At 42.2% G+C, this 22,613-nt stretch overlaps 1 protein-coding gene across 2 annotated transcripts in view; it reads left to right on the top strand.

Moving 5' to 3' along the window:
* Positions 1-8,731: 8,731 nt before the first annotated feature.
* ccdc102a (coiled-coil domain containing 102A) overlaps positions 8,732-22,613 on the top strand; it is a 39,575-nt gene continuing 25,693 nt past the window's right edge. For both annotated transcript variants that reach the window (XM_077564188.1, XM_077564187.1), the window contains exons 1-2: positions 8,732-8,894; positions 15,204-15,651. In XM_077564188.1, the coding sequence (XP_077420314.1) occupies positions 15,301-15,651 (351 nt within the window). In that variant the 5' untranslated portion in view covers positions 8,732-8,894; positions 15,204-15,300. The remainder of the gene's footprint in view (positions 8,895-15,203; positions 15,652-22,613) is intronic.

Below are 22,613 nucleotides of genomic sequence, written 5' to 3'. Positions count from 1 at the left end.
CCCCCAGCTAGCCGCCTGTACGTTGGGGTTTACCCCGGTGAATGAGAGGGTAGCCTCCCTCCGCCTTCGGGTGGGGGGACGGGTCATGACTGTTGTTTGTGCTTATGCACCGAACAGCAGCTCAGAGTACCCACCCTTTCTGGAGTCCTTGGAGGGTGTGCTGGAGAGCGCACCCCCTGGGGACTCCCTCGTTCTACTGGGGGACTTCAACGCTCACGTGGGTAATGACAGTGAGACCTGGAGGGGCGTGATTGGGAGGAATGGCCCCCCTGATCGAAACCCGAGTGGTGTTTTGTTATTGGACTTCTGTGCTCGCCACGGACTGTCCATAACGAACACCATGTTCAAGCACAAGAGTGTCCATATGTGCACCTGGCACCAGGACACCCTAGGCCGTAGTTCGATGATCGACTTTGTAGTCGTGTCATCGGACTTGCGGCCGTATGTGTTGGACACTCGGGTTAAGAGAGGGGCGGAGCTGTCAACTGATCACCACCTGGTGGTGTGTTGGCTCCGATGGCGGGGTAAGATGCCGGTCCGACCAGGCAGGCCCAAACGTACTGTGAGGGTCTGCTGGGAACGTCTGGCAGAATCCCCTGTCAGAAAGAGTTTCAACGCCCATCTCCGGCAGAGCTTCTCCATTGTCCCGGGGGAGGCGGGGGACATTGAGTCCGAGTGGACCATGTTCCGCGCTTCAATTGTTGAGGCGTCCGATCGGAGCTGTGGCCGTAAGGTGGTTGGTGCCTGTCGTGGCGGCAATCCTCGAACCCGCTGGTGGACACCAGCGGTAAGGGATGCCGTCAAGCTGAAGAAGGAGTCCTATCGGGCCTTTTTGGCCTGTGGGACTCCAGAGGCTGCTGACGGGTACCGGCTGGCCAAGCGGAATGCGGCTTTGGCGGTCGCTGAGGCAAAAACTCGGACATGGGAGGAGTTCAGTGAGGCCATGGAAAATGACTTCCGGACGGCTTCGAGGAAATTCTGGTCCACCATCCGGCGTCTCAGGAGAGGAAAGCAGTGCACCGTTAACACTGTGTATAGTGGAGACGGAGTGCTGTTGACCTCGACTCGGGACGTCGTGAACCGGTGGGGGGAGTACTTCGAAGACCTCCTCAATTCCACCAACACGCCTTCCTTTGAGGAAGCAGGGTCTGGGGACTCTGAGGTGGGCTCCCCTATCTCTGGGGTCGAAGTCGCCGAGGTGGTTGGAAAGCTTCTCGGTGGCAGGGCCTCGGGGTTGGATGAGATCCGCCCGGAGTTCCTAAAGGCTCTGGATGTTGTGGGGCTGTCGTGGTTGACACATCTCTGCAGCATCGCGTGGACATCGGGGACGGTGCCTCTGGATTGGCAGACCGGGGTGGTGGTTCCCCTTTTTAAGAAGGGGAAGGGTGTGTTCCAACTTTAGAGGGATCACACTCCTCAGCCTCCCAGGTAAGGTCTATTCAGGGGTGCTGGAGAGGAAGGTCCATCGGGAGGTCGAATCTCGGATCCAGGAGGAGCAGTGTGGTTTTAGTTCCGGCCGTGGAACAGTGGACCAGCTCTACACCCTTAGCAGGGTCCTCGAGGGTGCGTGGGAATTCGCCCAACCAGTCCACATGTGCTTTGTGGACTTGGAGAAGGCGTTTGACCATGTCCCTCGGGGAGTTCTGTGGGGGGTGCTTCGGGAGTATGGGTTACCGAGCCCCCTGATACGGGCTATTCGGTCCCTGTACGACCGATGTCAGAGTCTGGTCCGCATTGCCGGCAGTAAGTCGAATTTGTTTCCGGTGAGGGTTGGACTCCGCCAAGGTTGCCCTTTGTCACCGATTCTGTTCATAACTTTTATGGACAGAATTTCTAGGCGTAGCCGAGGCGTTGAGGGGGTCCGGTTTGGTGGCCTCAGCATTGCATCTCTGCTTTTTGCAGATGATGTGGTGCTGTTGGCTTCATCAAGCCGTGACCTCCAGCTCTCACTGGAGCGGTTCGCAGCCGAGTGTGAAGCGGTTGGGATGAGGATCAGCACCTCCAAATCCGAGACCATGGTCCTCAGTCGGAAAAGGGTGGAGTGCCCTCTCCGGGTCGGGGAGGAGGTCCTGCCCCAAGTGGAGGAGTTCAAGTATCTTGGGGTCTTGTTCACGAGTGAGGGTAGGTTAGAGCGGGAGATCGACAGGCGGATCGGTGCAGCGTCTGCAGTGATGCGGACGCTGTATCGGTCCGTTGTGGTGAAGAAGGAGCTGAGCCGAAAGGCAAAGCTCTCGATTTACCAGTCGATCTACGTTCCTACCCTCACCTATGGTCACGAGCTGTGGGTCGTGACCGAAAGAACAAGATCCTGGATACAAGCGGCCGAAATGAGTTTCCTGCGCAGGGTAGCCGGGCTCTCCCTTAGAGATAGGGTGAGAAGCTCGGTCATCCGAGAGGGACTCAGCGTCGAGTCGCTGCTCCTCCACGTTGAGAGGAACCAGTTGAGGTGGCTCGGACATCTGGTTCGGATGCCTCCTGGACGCCTCCCTGGGGAGGTGTTCCGGGCATGTCCTACCGGCAGGAGGCCCCGGGGACGACCCAGGACACGCTGGAGAGACTATGTCTCTCGGCTGTCCTGGGAACGCCTTGGGGTCCCGTCGGATGAGCTGGCTGAAGTGGCTGGGGAGAGGGAAGTCTGGGCTTCCCTGCTAAAGCCGCTGCCCCCGTGACCCGACCCCGGATAAGTGGAAGAAGACGGACGGACGGACGGAAGAAGAATGCATCGGATTTGTATAATGCTTTCCTAGACACTTAAAGACGCTTTACTATAAAATGGATGCATTATTCATGCGCTCACACTGTGGTGGCAGTAAGCTACTTAAAGTAGCCACAGCTGCCCTGGCAGGTTGGCGGAAGCGTGGCTGCCAGTGTGTGCCTACGTTCCCTCCGACCACCACCAAACGTTCGCACCTTCCATACACCAGTGTGAGTAGCACTGGAGGCAATGTGTGTGAAGTGTTGTTGGATAAATGTATCTTAATTATGCCATGTTTAGTCTTTTATTAATTGCAAAGCATTTATTCAACATTGTGACTTTATTCAACAATGTGACATCTGTTTGAACTGTGCGAGTTGGAGTCGACTGCAGTCACGAAGCTTCAAGACAGGAACTGTGCCCACATCACAAGACAAGTAGTGTTAAGGAATGTTTGAAATGTTTGCATTGTTGCCTGTGTAGTGACTAATTTCTTTAAATGATTGTCACATTGCTTCTACGTATTTCCCCAAACCCCTCAGAGCAGTAATGTCCATGTGATACGTCAACCCAATAAAAAGACAAAGAACGTGATCTGCACATCTCTGTTCATTCTCCTCGCAAGTAATAAGAATATATGTATCACTTGTTTTCCTTCCCTGTCTGTTTATTAAGTGTTTTAGGTTGAATGAACCTGACAAGTGCCTTGCCCAAGGACACAACGACAAATGACTTGGGGAGAGCGGAGATCAAACAGCTGACCTTCTGGTTACTGAACGATCCTCTCCAAACCTTGAGCCAAGGCCGTCAATAAGTTCTCAAAAGCCTCATATGACCATCTCGGGCCATATCCACAAGGAAACCAGTTTCGTTCATCAAAAACAAACAAAAAACAAACTCATAAACAGGGGGGGAAAATGTATGTGTCCACAAGAAGATGCCGAAAGGCTGTAATTTAGGCGACATGGTAATTCTGAAGTGCCGCTATTAGGGCCCGATGATCGACCATAGCGAGGTCCTATATTATTTTTGTATCAATTATCCTTCTTATTATCTATTATTATTATCTATTATTATTATCTATTATTATTATATATTATTACTATTATTATTATTATTATTATTATTATTATTATGCAAAATAAATCATGTTTTGAAGGCCCCTAAACATTCACAAGAACTCAAAAAACTTTACACACTCATTGGGCCTTAACATTGTCATGCAGAATTACAAAAACAAAATGTCTCTGTATCGTCCCCTACAGCAGTTAAACAAAATACAGTCTGGGTACATTTGACTGTCCTATTCCTATGAAAATTGTGAGGCATGTGTAGACGTAGAAAAAAGTCCATCCATTCACTGAATCACATATCATCACTAGGGTCACAGGCATACTAGAGCCTATCCCAGCTGTTTATATGAGAGACCACAAAACAGTACACAGAAGCAATATCCTAAAATGAACATTGGAAGTGAGCCACACCACACCACCACGGACGGCCTTTGGGGGTCGTGTCCGCCCATCAAGATGCTTTTGCCCCCACCCCCTCCTCTTAAGGCATGTAGCTCTACAAATGTATTAGTGCAGGGGTGGCCAAGTTCGGTCCATGAGAGCCACTATCCAGCCTGTTTTCCATGTCTCTCTTCTTCAGCACAGCTGAATCTAATGATCAGCTCATCAGCAAGCTTTGCAGAAGCCTGATAACGATCCTGATCATGAATCAGGTGTGTTAGTGGAAAGAAACACAGAAAACAGGATCTCGAGGACCAAGCTTGGCCACCCCTGTATTAGTGTAATAGTAGCTCTTGTGTTGTGAAATATTAATGTTGAGTTGTTTATCACTTAGACATTAAAAATATACTGTGAAGAAAATTCAATTTTCTTCACAGTATATTTTTTTATTATTTTTAATTTTTTTATTAAGACCAGCCAGTCTTATCTCCAACAGCCTATCACGGCCTTTCTAAAAATATTTTTACATGCGCAGCCCATTAGGCTAATTACCTCTATCAATGTTGCCGTGCAAACTTTACAAAGTGAATCTGCAAGGTTTTTGTATGGCATTGTGCAATGTGGCATGGCATGTTTGTAAACGTTGTACATATTTCTATATAACAAGAGCCGAGGACACTCTCAAACGCTTATAAATGTAAACGTAAAAAAATCTTGCATTGCTGAATGTCGCCAAACTGCAACAGATCGTCACAAAAAAATCTATGTGGACGACTTATGCCCACATTCATCTCTGAAAATATCAAAACTATTGTCCCGATATTTTATATATTATGGACAAAGCATTAACTTCTTGAAGCGACATAAGCTTTTATAATGAGCGTCTCTATGGAGAGGAAAATGCTTATCCTCTTTAAAATCATAAGTAATGGGGTGATTGATCTTTTAGTTGCCCCTACTAGGTGGGGCAGCTGAGCATGGAGGTGCACACCTGCGGGCAATTGGTAATTAGTTCTTTGTTGAAGGCTTCCCACTCCCCAGCATACCATATGTATGTGTGAATTCTGGTTTATGTCTCTTTGGGTTACAGACAGTCCAGTTCTCTTGTTCGTGGCAGTGAGTTTTTTTTTCTAACAATAATTCTTGATTTGTTTCTACTTTGTAATTTATGCTCCTACCTAATTGGTAGGAATTGGTATTCAGCCTTCCTGGGTGGAGTTTGCATGTTCTCCTCGTGCTTGCGTGTGTTTTCTCCGGGTACTCCGGTTTCCTCCCACGTTCCAAAGACATGCATGTCAGGTTAATTGAACTCTCCAAGTTGTCCATAGGTGTGATTGTGAGTGTGGATGGTTGTTCGTCTCTGTGTGCCCTGCGATTGCCTGGCAACCAGTTCAGTGTGTACCCCGCCTACTGCCCGAAGCCAGCTGGGATAGACTCCAGCGCCCCCCGCGACCCTTGTGAGGACTAGCAGTTAAGAAAATGGATGGATGGATCGATATAAATTATTTGAGTTTTACAACGACCTGTTGCTGCTTTGAAGTCCTACTCCTTCTAGTCACAGACCTTGACAGCAAGGGAACCACAAACCCTTTGGACATTGAACATGGAGATCGATTTTCTTGTCCTTTTTATTTTTTCCAGTTCTGCTGCAGACATAGCATAGAGCCAAGTGGCCCCTCCCAAGCGAACATATATGGCAAACGTATTAGCCAGTGGTGTGGCATGGTGGAATTGATGATTGATGGAAGTGCCCACCTTTTCGTGTGCGCTTCAACACTTTCAGCGAATGCTTGATAATGTGAAGCGTTGAAAAAATGCACAGACTGAGCACCGAGTGAAGCAGGATTATTTCTGTCGATCGTGGTGAGTGCAAACGATCCTCAATCCGTGTATTTTTGTGTGGCTTTGCATTATCAAGCATTCGCTGAAAGTGCAGAAATACACGCCTTCGAGGAACTTCCACCGGCTAGCTCAAGTCGAGAGACTTCTGAAGAATTCACTGCGGAAGTCTTATCGATCCCGGATTGTGATTGTATGAAAACGGTCATGTACCAGCTACACTGTAAATGGCGCATGACTTTAAATAAATTCTAATCCAAGTTTGTGTCGTTTCTTGATTATTGTAGTTTGAATATACATATTTTGATGAGAAGCTACTTTTTGATGGTTCTTCACAGTTTCTCACATTTTTAAAGTAATGCACAAGCAAGATATCTATACTACAACATAGATATGTTTTTTTCTTTTGTAATTCCAAGACATTCAGACCCATTAGTGATGCTTGACTTTATTTACTTACTTACTTAAAAAAATATAAAGCATAAAGTGGACATTTGGAGTGTAAAGGAATCTAAGAGTTTGTGTGAATGGGGGTTGCAGGAATGGAATGTTTCAGAACAAAGGATGCTAATTGCAAGGGGAGATGCAGAGCCGCGATAAGATCAAAGTATGTTGTAAATCACATTTGTTTTACACCGGGGCGGAAAAGTACAAAACAGGAGAAGCCATCCAGTGACGCTGCGGATGAAGATCGGCCAATGAAAAGCAAGCTAAAGTTAAACTGCAGAAAACACGTAGCCAATAGAATAATGTCAGGATGCCTTTGTTTCTGTCATTTAAATACTGTGTAGTATAACTATTCACTGGGGCAACTCGGATGAGACTACGTCGGCTGCTTGAGACAGAGACGTATAGAATTGTATTGATAGGGACCCGGGACCCCAGCTGTTTTGTATTAGATTTGAGTGTTAGGAATAAATCCACTCGTGTGTGAAAATGCCGGCTTCCTGATACCTTTCTATTGCAGAACGAGCACGCTATTGTTGGATGGGTGATAGTTTGGTAAGGTCACAAATTGGAGTCAGATTATTAACTTGAGTTTATATTAATATAGAAATAAATTCCAACAAGTGATATTAATAATTCTGACTTGCAGACATTTCTGACATGCGTCAATGGCGTGATATCGTCTTTAGAAGACGTCTCCATTGAAAGACGGCATCGAGGAGCAATTGTCTCTTCATTACCCTATAACATTTCAACCTTCTTTCTTTCTTCTTTGTCAATCTCCTCCCTCCTCGATGGTATTTCTGGTGGGAGGTGCTATCATGTAAACAAAGGACCTAGGAATTTGCAATTAGAGGAATGAGATTAACCCTATGTCTCTTGGCTGGCCTGGGAAGTCCTTGGGATCCCCATGCAAGTCAAAGTGGCTGGGAGGAGGGAAATCTGGGTTTCTCTGCTAATGCTGCTGCCCCGCGACCCGATCCCGGATAAGTGGTAGTGAATGGATGAATGGATAGATGAATGGATGGATGGACGTACAGAGTTAGAATGACATCATACAATCAAAAGCAATGGTTCATTCCGTATGAGTTGTGGCTTGATAATACATCTCCAAGGGGAGCAGGCGTCTTTACAAAATCGCTTCACTTTGCCACACCCAATACGACTGCAGCGTCCACATGCTCAAGGTCATGGGTTATATATCCATTCATCCATCCATTTTCTTAACCGCTTGTCCTCACAATGGTCGCGGGGTGGATGGGGGGTGCTTTTGCCTATCCCAGCTGGCTTCGGGAAGTTGGCGGGGTACACCCTGAACTGGTTGCCAGCCAATCGTAGAGATTTATAAAATAATGAACTAATGCTGCATTTGAGCAAGGTGGGTAGTTGGATTTATCCTACTTGGATTCTACTAGTTGCGAGTGCAACCTCAAAGCATTCCAGAAAAATGTAAACCACAAAGATATCTGCTTCTGATAAATTGTTTTTTGTTTGTTTATTCATTTGTTTGTTTGTTTTTTTAGTTTGTTTGTTTTGGTTAGTCACAAGTCATTCATTTTTACCTCCAACAAACCTTCCTTCCTTCCTTATTTAATTTCCTTCATTTATGTAAATAAATTAATATCTTAACTTCATATAAGCATGTTAAATTTCACTGACACGTCAGATGGAAGCTGGCCGGTGAAGTCGCGGGTCTTTTTTTTCTTTTCTTTTTTAACCTCTCTCGACTTTGCAATTCGGACCTCTCATTTCAATAGGATATTCCAGTGCACTCTTTCTGGTCGGATCGGAAAAGTCTGACCTCCTACCTTCCTCGAATGCAGCATTATTATTATTTTTTTAATTTGTTTATGGTCATAATAACTTGACAAATCAAATCCTTTATCAACAACAAACGAGAAACAACAAGAGAATTATATGCAAACAATCAGGCATTTGAGTTCAGCCAACAAAGCAAAAGTTACACATGAATATAGTAAGAGTTTAGTAAATAAATATACATAAATTATTGCAAGACTTTCAATAAAATAAATTAGAGTATGTGTCAAAAATATTTGTACCTCTCTTGTTGTTGGAATTTTTAAGAGACTCAATCAACAACCAATATCAATCAAAATACAAATCAATTATTCTCCCGGTGTAAAAGCGTTTCAACTTGAACGTCATTGCTAAACCAACCAATTGTTTCCTCGCTATATTTTAAGAGACGATTACAATTGGCTCAGTAGACAGTTTTGCAATCTGATTGGTTGAAAGGTTGACTAAACAAATCTAGACCCGCCCATTTCCCTTTGGCTGCAACGACGTTTTCCACCGACTGCCTGTGAGTCTGAGACGAAAAAAAAAATTGTTCAAGGAAAAACAGCACCGGACGAAGTATTTGGCAACTGGAAGAAGAAACCCCAGAATTCCCAGCTCATTTTATCGGAGTCAAATACTCACATCAAGAAGAAAGATTGGTACGTGGACTATATTTGTTGTTATCGTTGTTGATGTTTGCATGAGACAATTGCTTTCAGACTCACTGGTGTTAAATGAAAAAAAAGTATCATATTGAACCTATCCCCTTTCTGTCGTAGTACAAATGCCCTACAGGTTGTGAAAAGAATAGGTCGAGATTTTGCTCAATTCAAGCGACGAAAGCACCTCCCGGATTGTCTTTAATTTAGTGTTGATCATTTGTTGATATGGACGTGGGCACTTTTGCCATTGTGAAGAGTTTTTTTTTTTTAGTTAAGCATTTTGGTACACTGTGTTTAAACCACATGCGTGTCGCAAAGACATTTTTTGATCAATGTGAAAAGTAAAGACTTATCAAATATTACTAAGACTCAATAAGCTACAGCAAGCAGACTCGACCTCGAAATGGGGGGACGTTACACTGGTCAAGCCAGCCTTCACTCGAAGTTAAAGCAGCTGCCCCAATTTTGTTCGTATGCGGCATTACGGTAAAACCCAGCCAACACACTGCGAGGGCAACCATCAAAATAAAAGACTACAAATAATAGTTGAGTGACGTCAGATGGAAGCTGAAAAGCAACGAGGTCCCATGCAAATCTAGTGTTGTTTTTAAGTAAATAAGTTTCCTGAAATCTGCATATTTCACTGTCCTTCCCCTTGACTTATTACAAAAAAAACAACTGAACAAACAAACAAAACAAAAATAAAAAAAATAAACAAGAATCAAAATAATCCTTTCCGTGTCACAAGATAAATTAAATTCTGGATGATATGAGACCAAAACCGTTCCTATCCACATATGGTGTTTTAAAAGTCCCCTGAAATCGTCATATTTTAATGTCTGTACTCCAATAAAAACAACAACAATAAGTAAAGATTAAAAATATAATATAAATATAAAAATAAAAAGTATCAGATTTTTTTCATGCAGTGTGAACAGTACAATTAAGATTTTTTCACACCCGACCTTGGCCTCTTTTATTTGTGGATATAAATCGGATATGTATGCGATGCGTCTGCACTGTGAACGCTCATCCGCACGCATATAATTAACATATAATTCATATATTATCAAAAGCCTGATCTGCGCTGTGTGCGGGCGTGAGAGTGCTTGGAAGGGAGACATGTCTGTGAATATATACAAAGCTGTTTTTTTATTTTATTTTATTAATTAATTTTTATTAATTTTTATTTTGTATGTGGACGTGTATGTGCATGTGTGAGTGTGTATTCATTAGTTCACCTAAAACCTATTTAAAAAATCCCATACCGTTCACCTAAATCGAACACTTCAGAATCCAGCCAGAGTCGTGAGGCCGTCAGGAGACCCAAGGAAGGACCAAAGAAAAGAAAGGAAAGGGAAACCAGACACCACCCACCGGGCCACCAACCAGAGTCCTTCACCAACCCCAGAAACATCTAAATTCCAACAAATGAGGGAGACCTCAAGAGACCAAAGGAGAGACTGAGGAAAGGAAGGAAGGACAGACGAAGCAGAGTGATCCACAGACACCAGCCTCCACCGATTCAACGACCAGAGGAAGAAGCAGATTGTGTCTGAGTTTCGATAGATGCTGGTGTGGTGGATCTGGAATGCATGAAAATCTCCACCAAAGAGGGGCGCCGTCAATCCCCTGCCAGGACAGAGCAAGCGCAACATCCAGAGCCCCCCAGGCCACGGCAGCGCCAAGGGACAACCCCCAGGCCCCGCAGGGGCCACTGGCCGGAGAGCAAACCCAGGAGCAGGAGCGCCCCCCACCCCAACACGGCCCGTGCCCCAAACCCAACGCAGCAGGACGGGGCACTGCAGGCTCGCCAGGCACCCCACCGGTCCACAGCCCCCGCTCCCCCCACGACCCCCCGCCTCCCATCCACCCCCGCCATCCACCCCAACCCAGCCCCAGCCGCCCCCAGGCCTCCAGATGGCCTCCAGAGTTTTTTGTTGTTGTCGGAGAAAGCTTGGTAATATTTTTAGCTAAAACAGGCGGTTTGCGCGTACCCCGAAGTGTTGGAATTTGTTTCTTTATCATACTTTTAACTACTTGCAGATAATGTAAAAAAATTCAGTTTTTTATTTTGTATTTTTGGAGCAAGGATGTATATGATCTAAACATATTATCTGAGAAGAGATGGTGGAGATGTGTAATTCCTTTCTGCTCCGGCGATAGTAGAAATTCAGCCCTGCAGACGGTTCATCACGAACGGCGATGACGCAACGTCATCTTTGGTAGACTTCTCAATGAAATGAGAAGGTTGAGGAGTGTCCCCTCATTTCCTCCAAATATTTCTATTACCTCTTCCAACCTTGCGACATGAGATGAAAAAATGAGTCAGACGAATTTCTGTTGCTGTTTGTAAACAGCACATTCAAAATTGACGCATGAGGAAGCCGAGGACAGCAGCCAACCAGGAGCGAGCGTGAAAAAAGTCCACCAACCAGGAGCACGGTAAAATTTGAATCGGTAAAATTACCGAATGAACAATACTGAGCTCTCTCAGGAAAAAAAAAAGGAACACAGGCGTTCGCACAGCTGAATTTGCATAATGCATGCAGACAAGACACATGAATCGAACTCCTAATACGTCCGCGAAACGAGTCCACCACTCCACCAATCTGTAGCGTGCGTTGGCACAGCTAAATTTGCATATGACACTGATAAAATTCGCTTGCCTTGGCAGTTTGGCTGGCAATAAAATGCGGGTCGGGCAACTTCCGTGAACACTGCAACGTGACGTTGTTTTGAGTGTACGTCACTCGACGTGTGCTCTTTGCGCATGCGAGTGGGATCGCGGGCGCGTTGCGTTCACATTAGATGTCGCATTTGTTTTTGTAATGTGAACAGTACATAAAAAGTTCGGATTTAACAAAAAATCTGAATTGGCCATCTCGCCCTGCAGTGTGAACGTAGCCTAAATCTCCACCAAAAAGGTCCCAACCAAATCTGGTGTTATATATTAAAATAAAACTCCTCTAAAATTGGCATACCGTATTTCAATGCCAGTACCCATGATTTAAAAAACAAAACCTATAAAATCACATTTGCCCTATGGCAAGGTGCTCCATCATGCTAGAAAATAAATTGTTCCTCACCAAACTATTCTTGGATGGTTGGGAGAAATTCTTCTCAGATGTTGTTTTTGTACTGTTCTTTATTCATGGCTGTGAGTGAGCCCAGTCCTTTGGCTGAGAAGCAATCCCGCACATGGTCTCGGGGAGTTTTACCGTTGGCACGACACGGGACGGATGGTACAGCTCACCTTTTCTTCACCGGACAAGCTTTTTTCCCCGATGCCCCAAACAGAAAAAGACTTTACGTCAGTCCTCAGGGGTCCAGTCCTTGTGCTTTTAGCAGAATATCATTATCTCCCTGATGTTTTTCCTGGAGAGAAGTGGCGTCTTTGATGCCTTTCTAGACAGGCCATCCTCCAAAAGTCTTCGCTTCACTGTGCGTGCAGATGCACTCACACCTGTCTGCTGCCATTCCTAAACAAGCTCTGCATTGGTGGTGCCCCGATCCCGCAGCTGAATCAACTTTAGGGAACGTTCCTGGCATTTTCTGTACTTTCTTGGGTGCTCTGAAGCCTTCTTCACTTAAGTTATTACGGTTAATACAGTAGAAAAGAGATACTTAGCAATTAATTACAAGTCATCTGATTATTCTGAGTCTTCATAACATTCTGGACTACAAATTGTGCAGATTGCCATAAAAAAATGAGGCAGTAGACTTTGTGAAAATGATTATGATAATTATTATTTGTGTCAGTCTGAAAACGTTTGGCCACAGAAGTGCGCATAAAAAGCGCGTACGAACATTCCTACACAAAGCATGGGATTTATCTAATTGGGCTTGTGTGTGAAGACGTGCGGAAATTTACGCACAGCTCCGCCCATGCGTACACACTAGTGTTAATTTTATCCGCCATTTTAAAATTTGGTCTCACTTTTACAGTAGTACAGTTTAGTTAGTTAGTCAACCTCATCCCGTTTGTATTTAGTTCAGTTTTAGTCAACTATAAATGTAGCATTTTAGTCCAAGAAAACATAATTTTTTTCGTCTACAGTAGTTTTAGTCGACAAAAACTGTCAACATTTTATTCTAGTTTTAGTCAGGACAATCATTTTACCCCTGTATATATTTTTTGTCAGCAGATTATGTTGGACATTTCGGATCTAAAACTATTTCACTTCAAATATTCTTTCATCTTTTTGATGAAAAACAACTGCACACGCAATTACAGTACAGTATATCAACTAGTGGCTACTATAGCTCAATGCTACAAGATAGTAAATTAGCCATCATTAGCGGTCGGAAAAACATTATTTTTGGAAAATTATAACCGTTGGATTAATATTACGTTATAGCTATAATTTACGTTTTGTTTTTTTAACCTTTCACTGTGAATCCACCTCCTGAGTTGGTGCATGTTGCACTAGCTAGCTGCAGATTTTAAAGGGAGCGTGTCACTGTGTGTCACATGACAGTGTCATAGTGACAGATTAGCAGAGACAAGATTTTACAAAATCATGTACTATTCGTATCGTTTTTGTTCAAGAACTAAAATGTCCATAGAGTTTAGTCCTGTTTTTATTAAGTGGAGTACATTTTCGTCTCGTCTTCATTAGTTGACGAAAATGCATACTGATTTAGTCCTAGTTGTTGTTTATTAATGAGGGTTTTAGTCTAACATAGTCTAGTTTTAGTCCGATGGAAAATGTGCGACAAAATTATTTTTGTTTAATTTTCGTTGATGAAATTAACACTACAGACACAAAACCTTGTGGTAGAAGAGTGAAACTAGAGATTGAACGGCTATACAGACAACACCAACAAATCAAAATTAAACAAGAGGTTTCTAATGCATGAGGGAAAGGAGATCCCCCAAACAATTGCCACCTTCTGGATTCATCATGGAACTAACAAAGTGGACTTTATATAACAATGTTTTCCTATTTCTCAACCAAATGTACAAACAACAGAAAGGTACAGCAATGGGAGCTTGCTTTGTACCCAATTATGCTAATTTAGGGGCGTGAATTGCCTAGTACCTGCCGATTCGATTCGTATCAAGATTCACAGGTCACGATTCGATCCGATACCGATTAATCCCGATACGAATCTATAAATTAATTATTGAGATTTTTTTTTTTACTCAAATTTAGAAATTACTAATCAGTAAACTTGTACATGTACACTGTAAGATTTGTATGAAAATGTATTTATTTATCGGAAAATTCAAACTTATAACTAAGCCACTGCATTTAACAAGCAGGTTGCAGTCTGTTTCATGTCTGAACAACACTGAAATAAAATATTAAGGCTTAATGTTCCATTAATATAACATTTTTCCATGCTTAATGTGTGAATCCTAACCCCACGTAAGCCGTTTTGTTGAATATTGCCATAAAAAATTGATGTTTAAAAATCTATTCGGCCGCATATCAAATCGATTCGAGAATTGCGCACTGTAATATCGCAATATATTGCCAAATCGATTTTTTCTAACACCCCTATGCTAATTTATACATGGGTTTTTGGGAATAAAATGGTTTATTCTAATTCAAATGTATTTCTTGATCAAATAATATGGTGGGGACGTCGTATAGATGATGTGCTGCTATTTTGGTCTGGGTCAGAAGAGGAATTGATTCAATTTCAGAGCTATTTAAATAATATAAACACAAATCTTAATCTTAGCCTAGAATTTTCTGTGACAGAAATCACATTTCTTGATTTAAAAATCTATAAAGATGATAAAGAAGATATTCATACTACAATCTATAGAAAACCTATTGACTGGACAATGCAATCTTGAGAGCTGATAGTAACCACCCCCCCATGGTTGCAAAAAAAATCCTTATAATCAATTTCAGCGACTAAGGAGAATTTGTGACGATGACACCATTTTTTGACCATCATGCTCAAGATTTGGGGCAAAGTAGGATTTTGGCTTTAACAATCTTTGCCATGCCCCAAGGAAGGAAAGGGGGAAAACAAGGTGTGTGTGATTTGAATAAGAAACATTTATTCATAAACAAATGAGCAGAATTTGAATTTAGCTTTGTGCGCTTGCGTCATTGCTTGTGGACCATTTTCAAAATAACTCACATTACATGCACCCTCAAAACTAGATATATGTACAGAATAAATTTAACAACATTTTACACTGAGTGTTGATAGGATTTAAAATGGACTCATGCAAAGCAAATAGTGATCTGCTTTTCCGCTTTTCTGCTTTTTGTTTACAGTAGTATGTTGCAGGAGAAGTCAACTAATGTTCCTCCTAAATTGCTGTGTTTTTGTGTTTAGGTTCATGAGTGACCCAAGAGGATGAGGACTTCTTTATGTTGCGCTTCACAATCAACAAACCTACCATACCTCTTCCTTTCCTCTTAAAACCCTGACCATGAATCATTCTCCACATCTGTCCGAGGGAAGCAAGACGACAGTAGGTGCTCTTTTGTGCAGCCTGGGTATGGAGTCTGACAGGGGCATTCGTTCGCCCGAAAGTGTTGCCCAAACCCCAAGTCCGAATGGAGAAACCCCCAGCTCCAGTCCTCCACTGCTGCTTTCACCTGGGCTAGGAGTCCTGGGAGCCTTGGGCATCATTGGTGAGGCTGCTGGAGCAGATTGGGAGAGCAGAGAAGAGCTCAGGCTGCGAGAGCTAGAGGAAGCACGGGCCAGGGCAGCTCAGATGGAGAAAACCATGCGGTGGTGGTCAGACTGCACTGCAAACTGGAGAGAGAAATGGAGCAAGGTACATTGTTGACCAAACACACTTTAATTGACATAAAGGCAAAAAAAAATTTTTTTTCCCCTTTTGAAGAGCAATTTTACTAATCAATGAGTTCATTTTTCAGGTTAATCCCCGAGATCTGAAGCAAGGGTTTTATTAAACAATAAAAATATGAAATTATAACGGGATGATTAATATTATATTATATTATATATTAAATATTTCAGTATTTGAGTATCCTTCTGAAAATTCTGCAGAATTATTGTGTATTCGGGTAAATGTACATCTTACTTTATAACGAACAACCAATTGTTTCCGTTTTATATAGCCAACGATTTCTATTTCCAACTGTGCATAGCAGCAAACTATTTAATTGTCAAGAAACATTTTCAGTGGTGCAATTTAAAAAAATATATACATTTTGACTTTGCATTTCTTGTATTAAAAACACAAGGCGATTAAATACATTAAGGATTTAACAGCCTTTGTGCAACTCCACTTGAACAGCTAGCATTTTATCATGTAACAACAGAATAATACAGTAAGTTTATGGCTGTGCATTTGAGTTTAGACAAGCTACTAGGAATAAGGCAAATATTCCTTATCGACGACTTCTTAAAATAATCTCAAAAGTCATTTTTTTTTCAGATTTTTAAAGAAACACAAAAAATTTAACCATTTGCATCATGAGGAGATCATATAGGCCCAAATTTTTTTTTGCAAAAAAATGACTTATGCAATTGAGGGTGACGTTATACTAGTACAAGTTTTGGACTTGTCAAAGGGCCTAAAATGAAAACACCTCGAAAGGAAAAAATTGAAACTGTAGACTACTGTATGTTAATTTAAATGAGGCTTTTCGATACTACTTTTTTCAGACCGATACGATACCAGTCCTCAACTCTTCAGTACTCACCGATACTGATGGCAAGTGCCGATACCATTAATACATTTGATACATTGAATTTCCCAAAAATAATTACACATAATTTTAATGAAAGACCTATACAGTATATACCAATATTACAAATTTCCTGAAAATTGCATGAAATGAATGGCAATTGTTTTCCATTTATCCACAAGGACAAATTTTGTATAGAACACACAATAAAATGAATTCCCAAAAATAATTAAAATGAAACAAATAGCCTAATCCAGTGGCCAGAAAAAGTCCCAGACAAAATATGTGGTTGTAAAACGTCTTGTTACAGGGAAATGCAAAGGATTAAATTTAACACAATAGTGCTTCACGTGCAGTGGAACCTCGGAATTCGAACGTCTCGGAACTCGTACAAATTGGACTTCGACCCAAAAATCAGTATAAAAAATGCCTCGAAGTTTGACCTTATTCTCGCCGTTTGAACACCCAAGCAAAGCCGAACGTACCTTGATCGGGTAGCCGAGTCAAGCCGAGCGATGCCGAATGCTCACGTTGTGGTAGTGGAGACGAAGCGCTGCTCATTTCCAGTCAGAGCGGGTGAATACTCCCGTAGGTGCTCCGTACATTCCCGAGTGCATTTGGATTTTTCCACGACAATTTTCTTTGACATGGGCCCAAAGAAAGACAGCAGTGCCGGTGGCAGAAAAGAAAAAAACGTACAGTGCTATGAACCATAGTGGATTTAGAAAGGAGATTATCTCGCCGTTGTAACTACTTCCATAAATATTGGCACAATACTTTAGCTGTTCAACAACGTGCCTGATGCTAAACAGCGCACAAGGACCCTTTGGTAGTCTAACAATATGCCCAATGTAAAATTCACTAACTCAGCACTAAACTAAAGCAGGAATTCATTAACATAGCATTTTTCATCCACTGAGGCCATCACACCACAACAAAAAAGGTAATGTATTTCTTATTGTTTAAATACTGTACAGGGTGTACATGTTTTTTTACATAAATAGAAATTAAAATAAGAATTTTCTATTTTTGGAGCTTGGGAACAGATTAATTGTATTTACATTATTTCCGATAGGAAAAAAATGTTGCTGAGGTTGAACAATTCGGACTTTGAACACTTCACAGGAATAGTGTTCAAACTCCGAGGTACCACTGTAATTAGAGAATAGCTACCATTTAAATACAGTTGCGGCAACACAAGTTTGTCACCATTTAATTCAACTATGGCGTCTAAGTCTGGCCACTTGATGCCAAAAACTGTAATCAATCTTCACCAAAATTCATGCGAGCATTTCTACTTATGTCAACTTTAACCGCAAACCATTACAGCTTAATGACAAACGCTTATCGTACATAAAGTTAAAATACCACTGATTGTCACACCCACCTACTGCAAGTGGGGTGAAATTAGTTCTCCGCATTGAAGCCATTCCCTGAGGGAGCGGTGAACAGCAGCCACACTCGGGAATCATTCGGTGATCTAACCCCCCAATTCTAACCCTTAATGCTGAGTGTCATGCAAGGAAGCAAATGAGTCCCATTTTTATGACCCAGCCGGGGATTGAAGTCACGACCTCCCAGTCTTGGGACTGACACTCTACCACTAGTCCACTGAGCTGGTAAGCCAAACAAAATATTGCTGCAACCGTAATAATTTCGAGGTTTAATATTAAAGTGCTGTGTCATAAAAATCAAACCTGATGTTGATGGTGCCACCAAATTATACAAAACACAATAACACTTCATGGGAGATGTATTTTGTGGCAGAAATGGGCCAAAATAGCAACAGATGAAATGAGGGCATTACCATAGCAGCAAGAGATAACTCATGCTGCTTCTCTGTTGCATCATCTCATCCCTGTTTTATTTTAGGGATAAAACATCTGCTCTGTTTTTTAAAGACACTTAGGTCCACTATGTTATTGTATTATGATGTTGATCCTAATGGTGGTACTTACAGAGCAACCCCTGCCTAAAAAGAATGATTGATATTTATTGTATTTATAATACTATTATTTAGGGCCCGACCGATATGGATTTTTTTAGGACAATGCCGATATTTGGCAGGAGAAAAAAATGATTACCAATTAATCAGCCGATTAATTCCAAAAATACACCAAAAAAATAGTACTACTACAATAACTTTTTATCCAGCGCTTACAACAAATATATGAATTAAAGATAACATTTGATTGTTTTACAATATTTTGTGCTTCCGTATTAAATTTTAAAACAGAAGAATTTAAATACAAAAATATGAAAAAATAATAACATTAAACCTCTGGGAAATTAACTAAAGTAAAAATGAAGTCAAGAGGCAAATTGGAGGTATGTTATTGTGCAAACAGGGACTTGGGAGATGAAGGTAACATTGTTCACACAAGCTTTTATTTTTCTATCCACAATTTTCAAGAACAAAAAACTTTCAAGTGCAAAATGTGCAACGTTTAAGTAAATTTCTGCCGCACTCCCACCCTAACAAAAACACTTATTTAAAATGTAAATATAGTGCCCTTCTCATTCGTGCAATTACAAGACGGTTTAAGTGCAGGTAGTTTTGAGTTGTAAATGTGAGATAAATCAGTCGACCAAACAGGAGCGGGCTTTCGCACAGTCTCCCAACGTCATGAACACAACACACACGGAAGGAGTGGAGAAATGCAGGCGGTCAGTACTGTGTAGTGAATAGCTCTGTACACAATGCAGTGTGTAAAATAAGGCGGCGTAAACAAGCACAGCTCCTTGTCGTCATAAAGTCTTGCGTATTGTTCACACACACATTCAACATTAAAATTTGGTTTACGTGACTCGTTGGCAACATAGTTTTGTTTTTTGTACAGAAACCGACACCAAATTTGCTTATTCATCAATTCTAGGATCACAACAGAAACACTAACTCACTGAAGCGCATTAGCATGCCGTCACCAACAGATGTGAACATTGAACAACTTCAACACTTTCACCCTTGTTCCGTTCAAGTGTAAGTTTATGCTGTATACAGTATCTATCGCTAGTTTTGGCTGTTGGCAGTGCTCAACGAGCTACAGGTTGTGCGAGATTGTGCAACCTGAACAGCGAGTGAACTGCTGTACTGTATTCTAATTTTCATGGCATTTGCGTTAGTTTAGTTTTAAGAAGATGTTCGCGAACGTTTAAATTCCAACTCCAACTCAGTAAGGAAGTGTGTACGAGACTGAGCCGAAGGGTAGAAGAGCAACTACGCTGTGGAAAAACAGCCAAACTGTGTTTATCCTAGTGTTTAACCTGAAGATGATGCCACAGACATTTTTTGCCCCAAATTCAAGCTTTCAACAAACATGCACAAAAATGCCAAAATAATGACCAGGTCGGGTAAACAGTAGAAGTAGACACTAGACACCCGTTTATCAGAAAGAAAGAAAAAGTTGAGTTGCTCTTTCTGTTTTAATGTGCTATTTTAGTAGGCAAAACGGCCACTCTGGGTCTGACATCACTTTGTCCCATAGCCCAAAATCTCACCTATTAATGTTTCTTAACAAGAAAATACAGTTTGCCGATATGCATTTCAATTTTAAGAAAAACTGTTGTCCTTCTAATAAAGAAAATCAATTGGTTGTTCATTATTAAGTGAACCGTCTTATTTTCTCTTGTGTGTTTGTAATCCGTAAATGTTCTTTAACCAAGCTAAAATATATTTTATTGGAATCATCATCATCATCATTCTTTTTCTTCTTCTTCTTCTTCTGTGAGGAGTGAGAGGGTTAGAGAGAGGGAAAAGTGCGAGAAATTTTTGAGCGTTTTTTGGTGTTTTTTCTGATACTTTTTTCATCTTTTTTTGATATTTATGTGTAATAGTTTTTTTCTTTATCTTGTAGTTTTTTTCGTAAAACTTAGTGGTTAGTGTCGGTGTTTTTTTTTCGGTGGTGGACCGGCGTCGCCGGTAGGCAACATGCCGGTGGCGGAAACGCCCGCTGCCGAGTTCGAGCGTCTCACTCGCCGGCACGCAGTTAAGCTGTTGCCGGCAGTGGGCTGCTCGGTGGAGGAGGCAGGACTGGCCGTGGGGAAGGTGGTGGGATACAGCAGTATTAAATCTGCGTCCCGAATGAATGGAGCGATCGTTATTTTCCTTGATGACACTAACAAGGTGGGCCAGGTGGTTGAGAGTGGTGTAGTGATTAGCGACACCTTCACACCCGTTCTCCCCCTCGTGAGCCCTGCAAGGAAGGTAACATTCTCGAATGCTCCACCGTTCATTAAAAATGAGGTGCTCGCTAAAGAACTGTCGAGATTTGGTCAACTCGTTTCACCGATAAAAATGGTGTCTTTGGGCTGCAAGTCACCGCAGCTTAAGCATGTTGTGTGTCACCGGAGACAGGTGCACATGGTACTTAAAGATATGACGGGCGACCTGAACCTGACATGCACTTTTAAAGTTGATAATTTTCCGCATATGGTGTTTGTTTCTACCGAACACATGAAGTGTTTTGGGTGCGGTGCGGAGGGGCACCTAGTTCGCTCCTGTCCGGAGCGGAGGGCGTCATTTCGGATTCGGTGGATACGGTGCCGGCGGTGACCCGCCACTGCCGCAAACCGATAACGTAATACAGGAATCGATAAAAGAAAAAAGGGGAGCAAATGCCGTCATTCTACGACCGTGTGACAATGCTTTTGTGAATGAAAACATGGGTGATGTGGGTGATGAGGCAATGTCTGATGATGACACACAGAAAGTGTCGCAAAAGAGAAAACTTACTGTTCTTGTGAAAGGTATTGTTAAAAATAGAAAAACGACGGAAAGTGAATGTGATTTTACACAGGATGACAACGATGTACCCTACTCTGTCGAAATGATTAAGAGGTTTCGGCAAACCGCCGTATCCGAGCATTTTCCCGATCTCAGGTTTTTTATTAAGTCCGCAAAGCCTCTTTCACGAAGGCTTGGGGAAGTGCTCACCGACCAAGAAATTTATCGGCTCAGAAAGAGCATAGCGAAAGCCAAAGATGAATTGCACAATGATGAAATTGGTGATTAATCTCCTTTTATTGTTTTTTTTTGTCATTGCTGTGTTGTCCTAATGGGTCGCTATTTATTTTCCCATTTAAGTGTGATTTTAATATGGGAACTCTGAATGTGAATGGTGCCCGGGCTGATTCCAAAAGATCTGCTATTTTTAAGATGATGGAATTGAATGGACTGAATGTGTTGTTTCTTCAAGAAACGCACAGCACTGACAACAATGTCTGTGAATGGGAAATAGATTTTAAGGGGGAGGTAATTCTGAGCCATGGTTCCAGTGCCAGTGGTGGAGTTGGTATTTTATTAGCTCAGAATTTTTTGCCGGCTTCCTTTAGTGTAGAGGAAATTATTCCAGGTTTTTTGCTGAAAGTTAGTTAGTATTTTTAAACGCCTATGCTCCAACCAGAGGGTTGGAGAGGATCACGTTTTTGGATAAATTAGGTGATGCTCTTAAAGCGTGTCGTGGTGATTTTAATTGCACTGAAAATCCCACTCTGGACAGGAATCATCATGAGCCACACCCTAGGTCGTCTCACAGACTCAGACAGCTCATTAAAGACCACGAGCTGTCTGACCTATGGAGAGTTTTTCATCCTGACACACGACAGTACACATGGAGCCATAGGTATGAGAATTATTTATCCCTCGCCAGACTTGATCGCTTTTACTGTTTTAGTCATCTTTTGAATATTTTTAAAAGGTGCTCGATTCGGCCTGTTGGTTTTAGCGATCATTTTCTTGTTTCTTGTTCCGTTTTTATTCAGAACATTCGCTTATGTAGCGCCTATTGGCATTTTAACACAGCTCTTTTGAATAATCAGGCTTTTAAAACAGCTTTTAAGTTTTTTTGGTTATCCCACAGAGAGAGCAGACCCAATTTTCCCACCATCCAGCAATGGTGGGATTACGGAAGAACTCAGACCAGACAACTGTGCCAGAATTTCACTCGCTTTGCCACGGGTGAGTTGACCCGGACTGTAAGGGGTCTGGAGAGACAGGTAGAGGAGTTACAGTCTTTAGCTGCTTCTACTGGAAATCGAGGGCTTTTAGACTCCCTCAAGTCCAAACAGTCTGCGCTGGCCAGCC

The sequence above is a fragment of the Vanacampus margaritifer genome, chromosome 4, assembly GCF_051991255.1.
Source record: "Vanacampus margaritifer isolate UIUO_Vmar chromosome 4, RoL_Vmar_1.0, whole genome shotgun sequence".
Taxonomy (NCBI): Eukaryota; Metazoa; Chordata; class Actinopteri; order Syngnathiformes; family Syngnathidae; genus Vanacampus; species Vanacampus margaritifer.
Note: the sequence above shows the minus strand (reverse complement) of the source record. Positions and strands in the feature narration are given on the sequence as shown.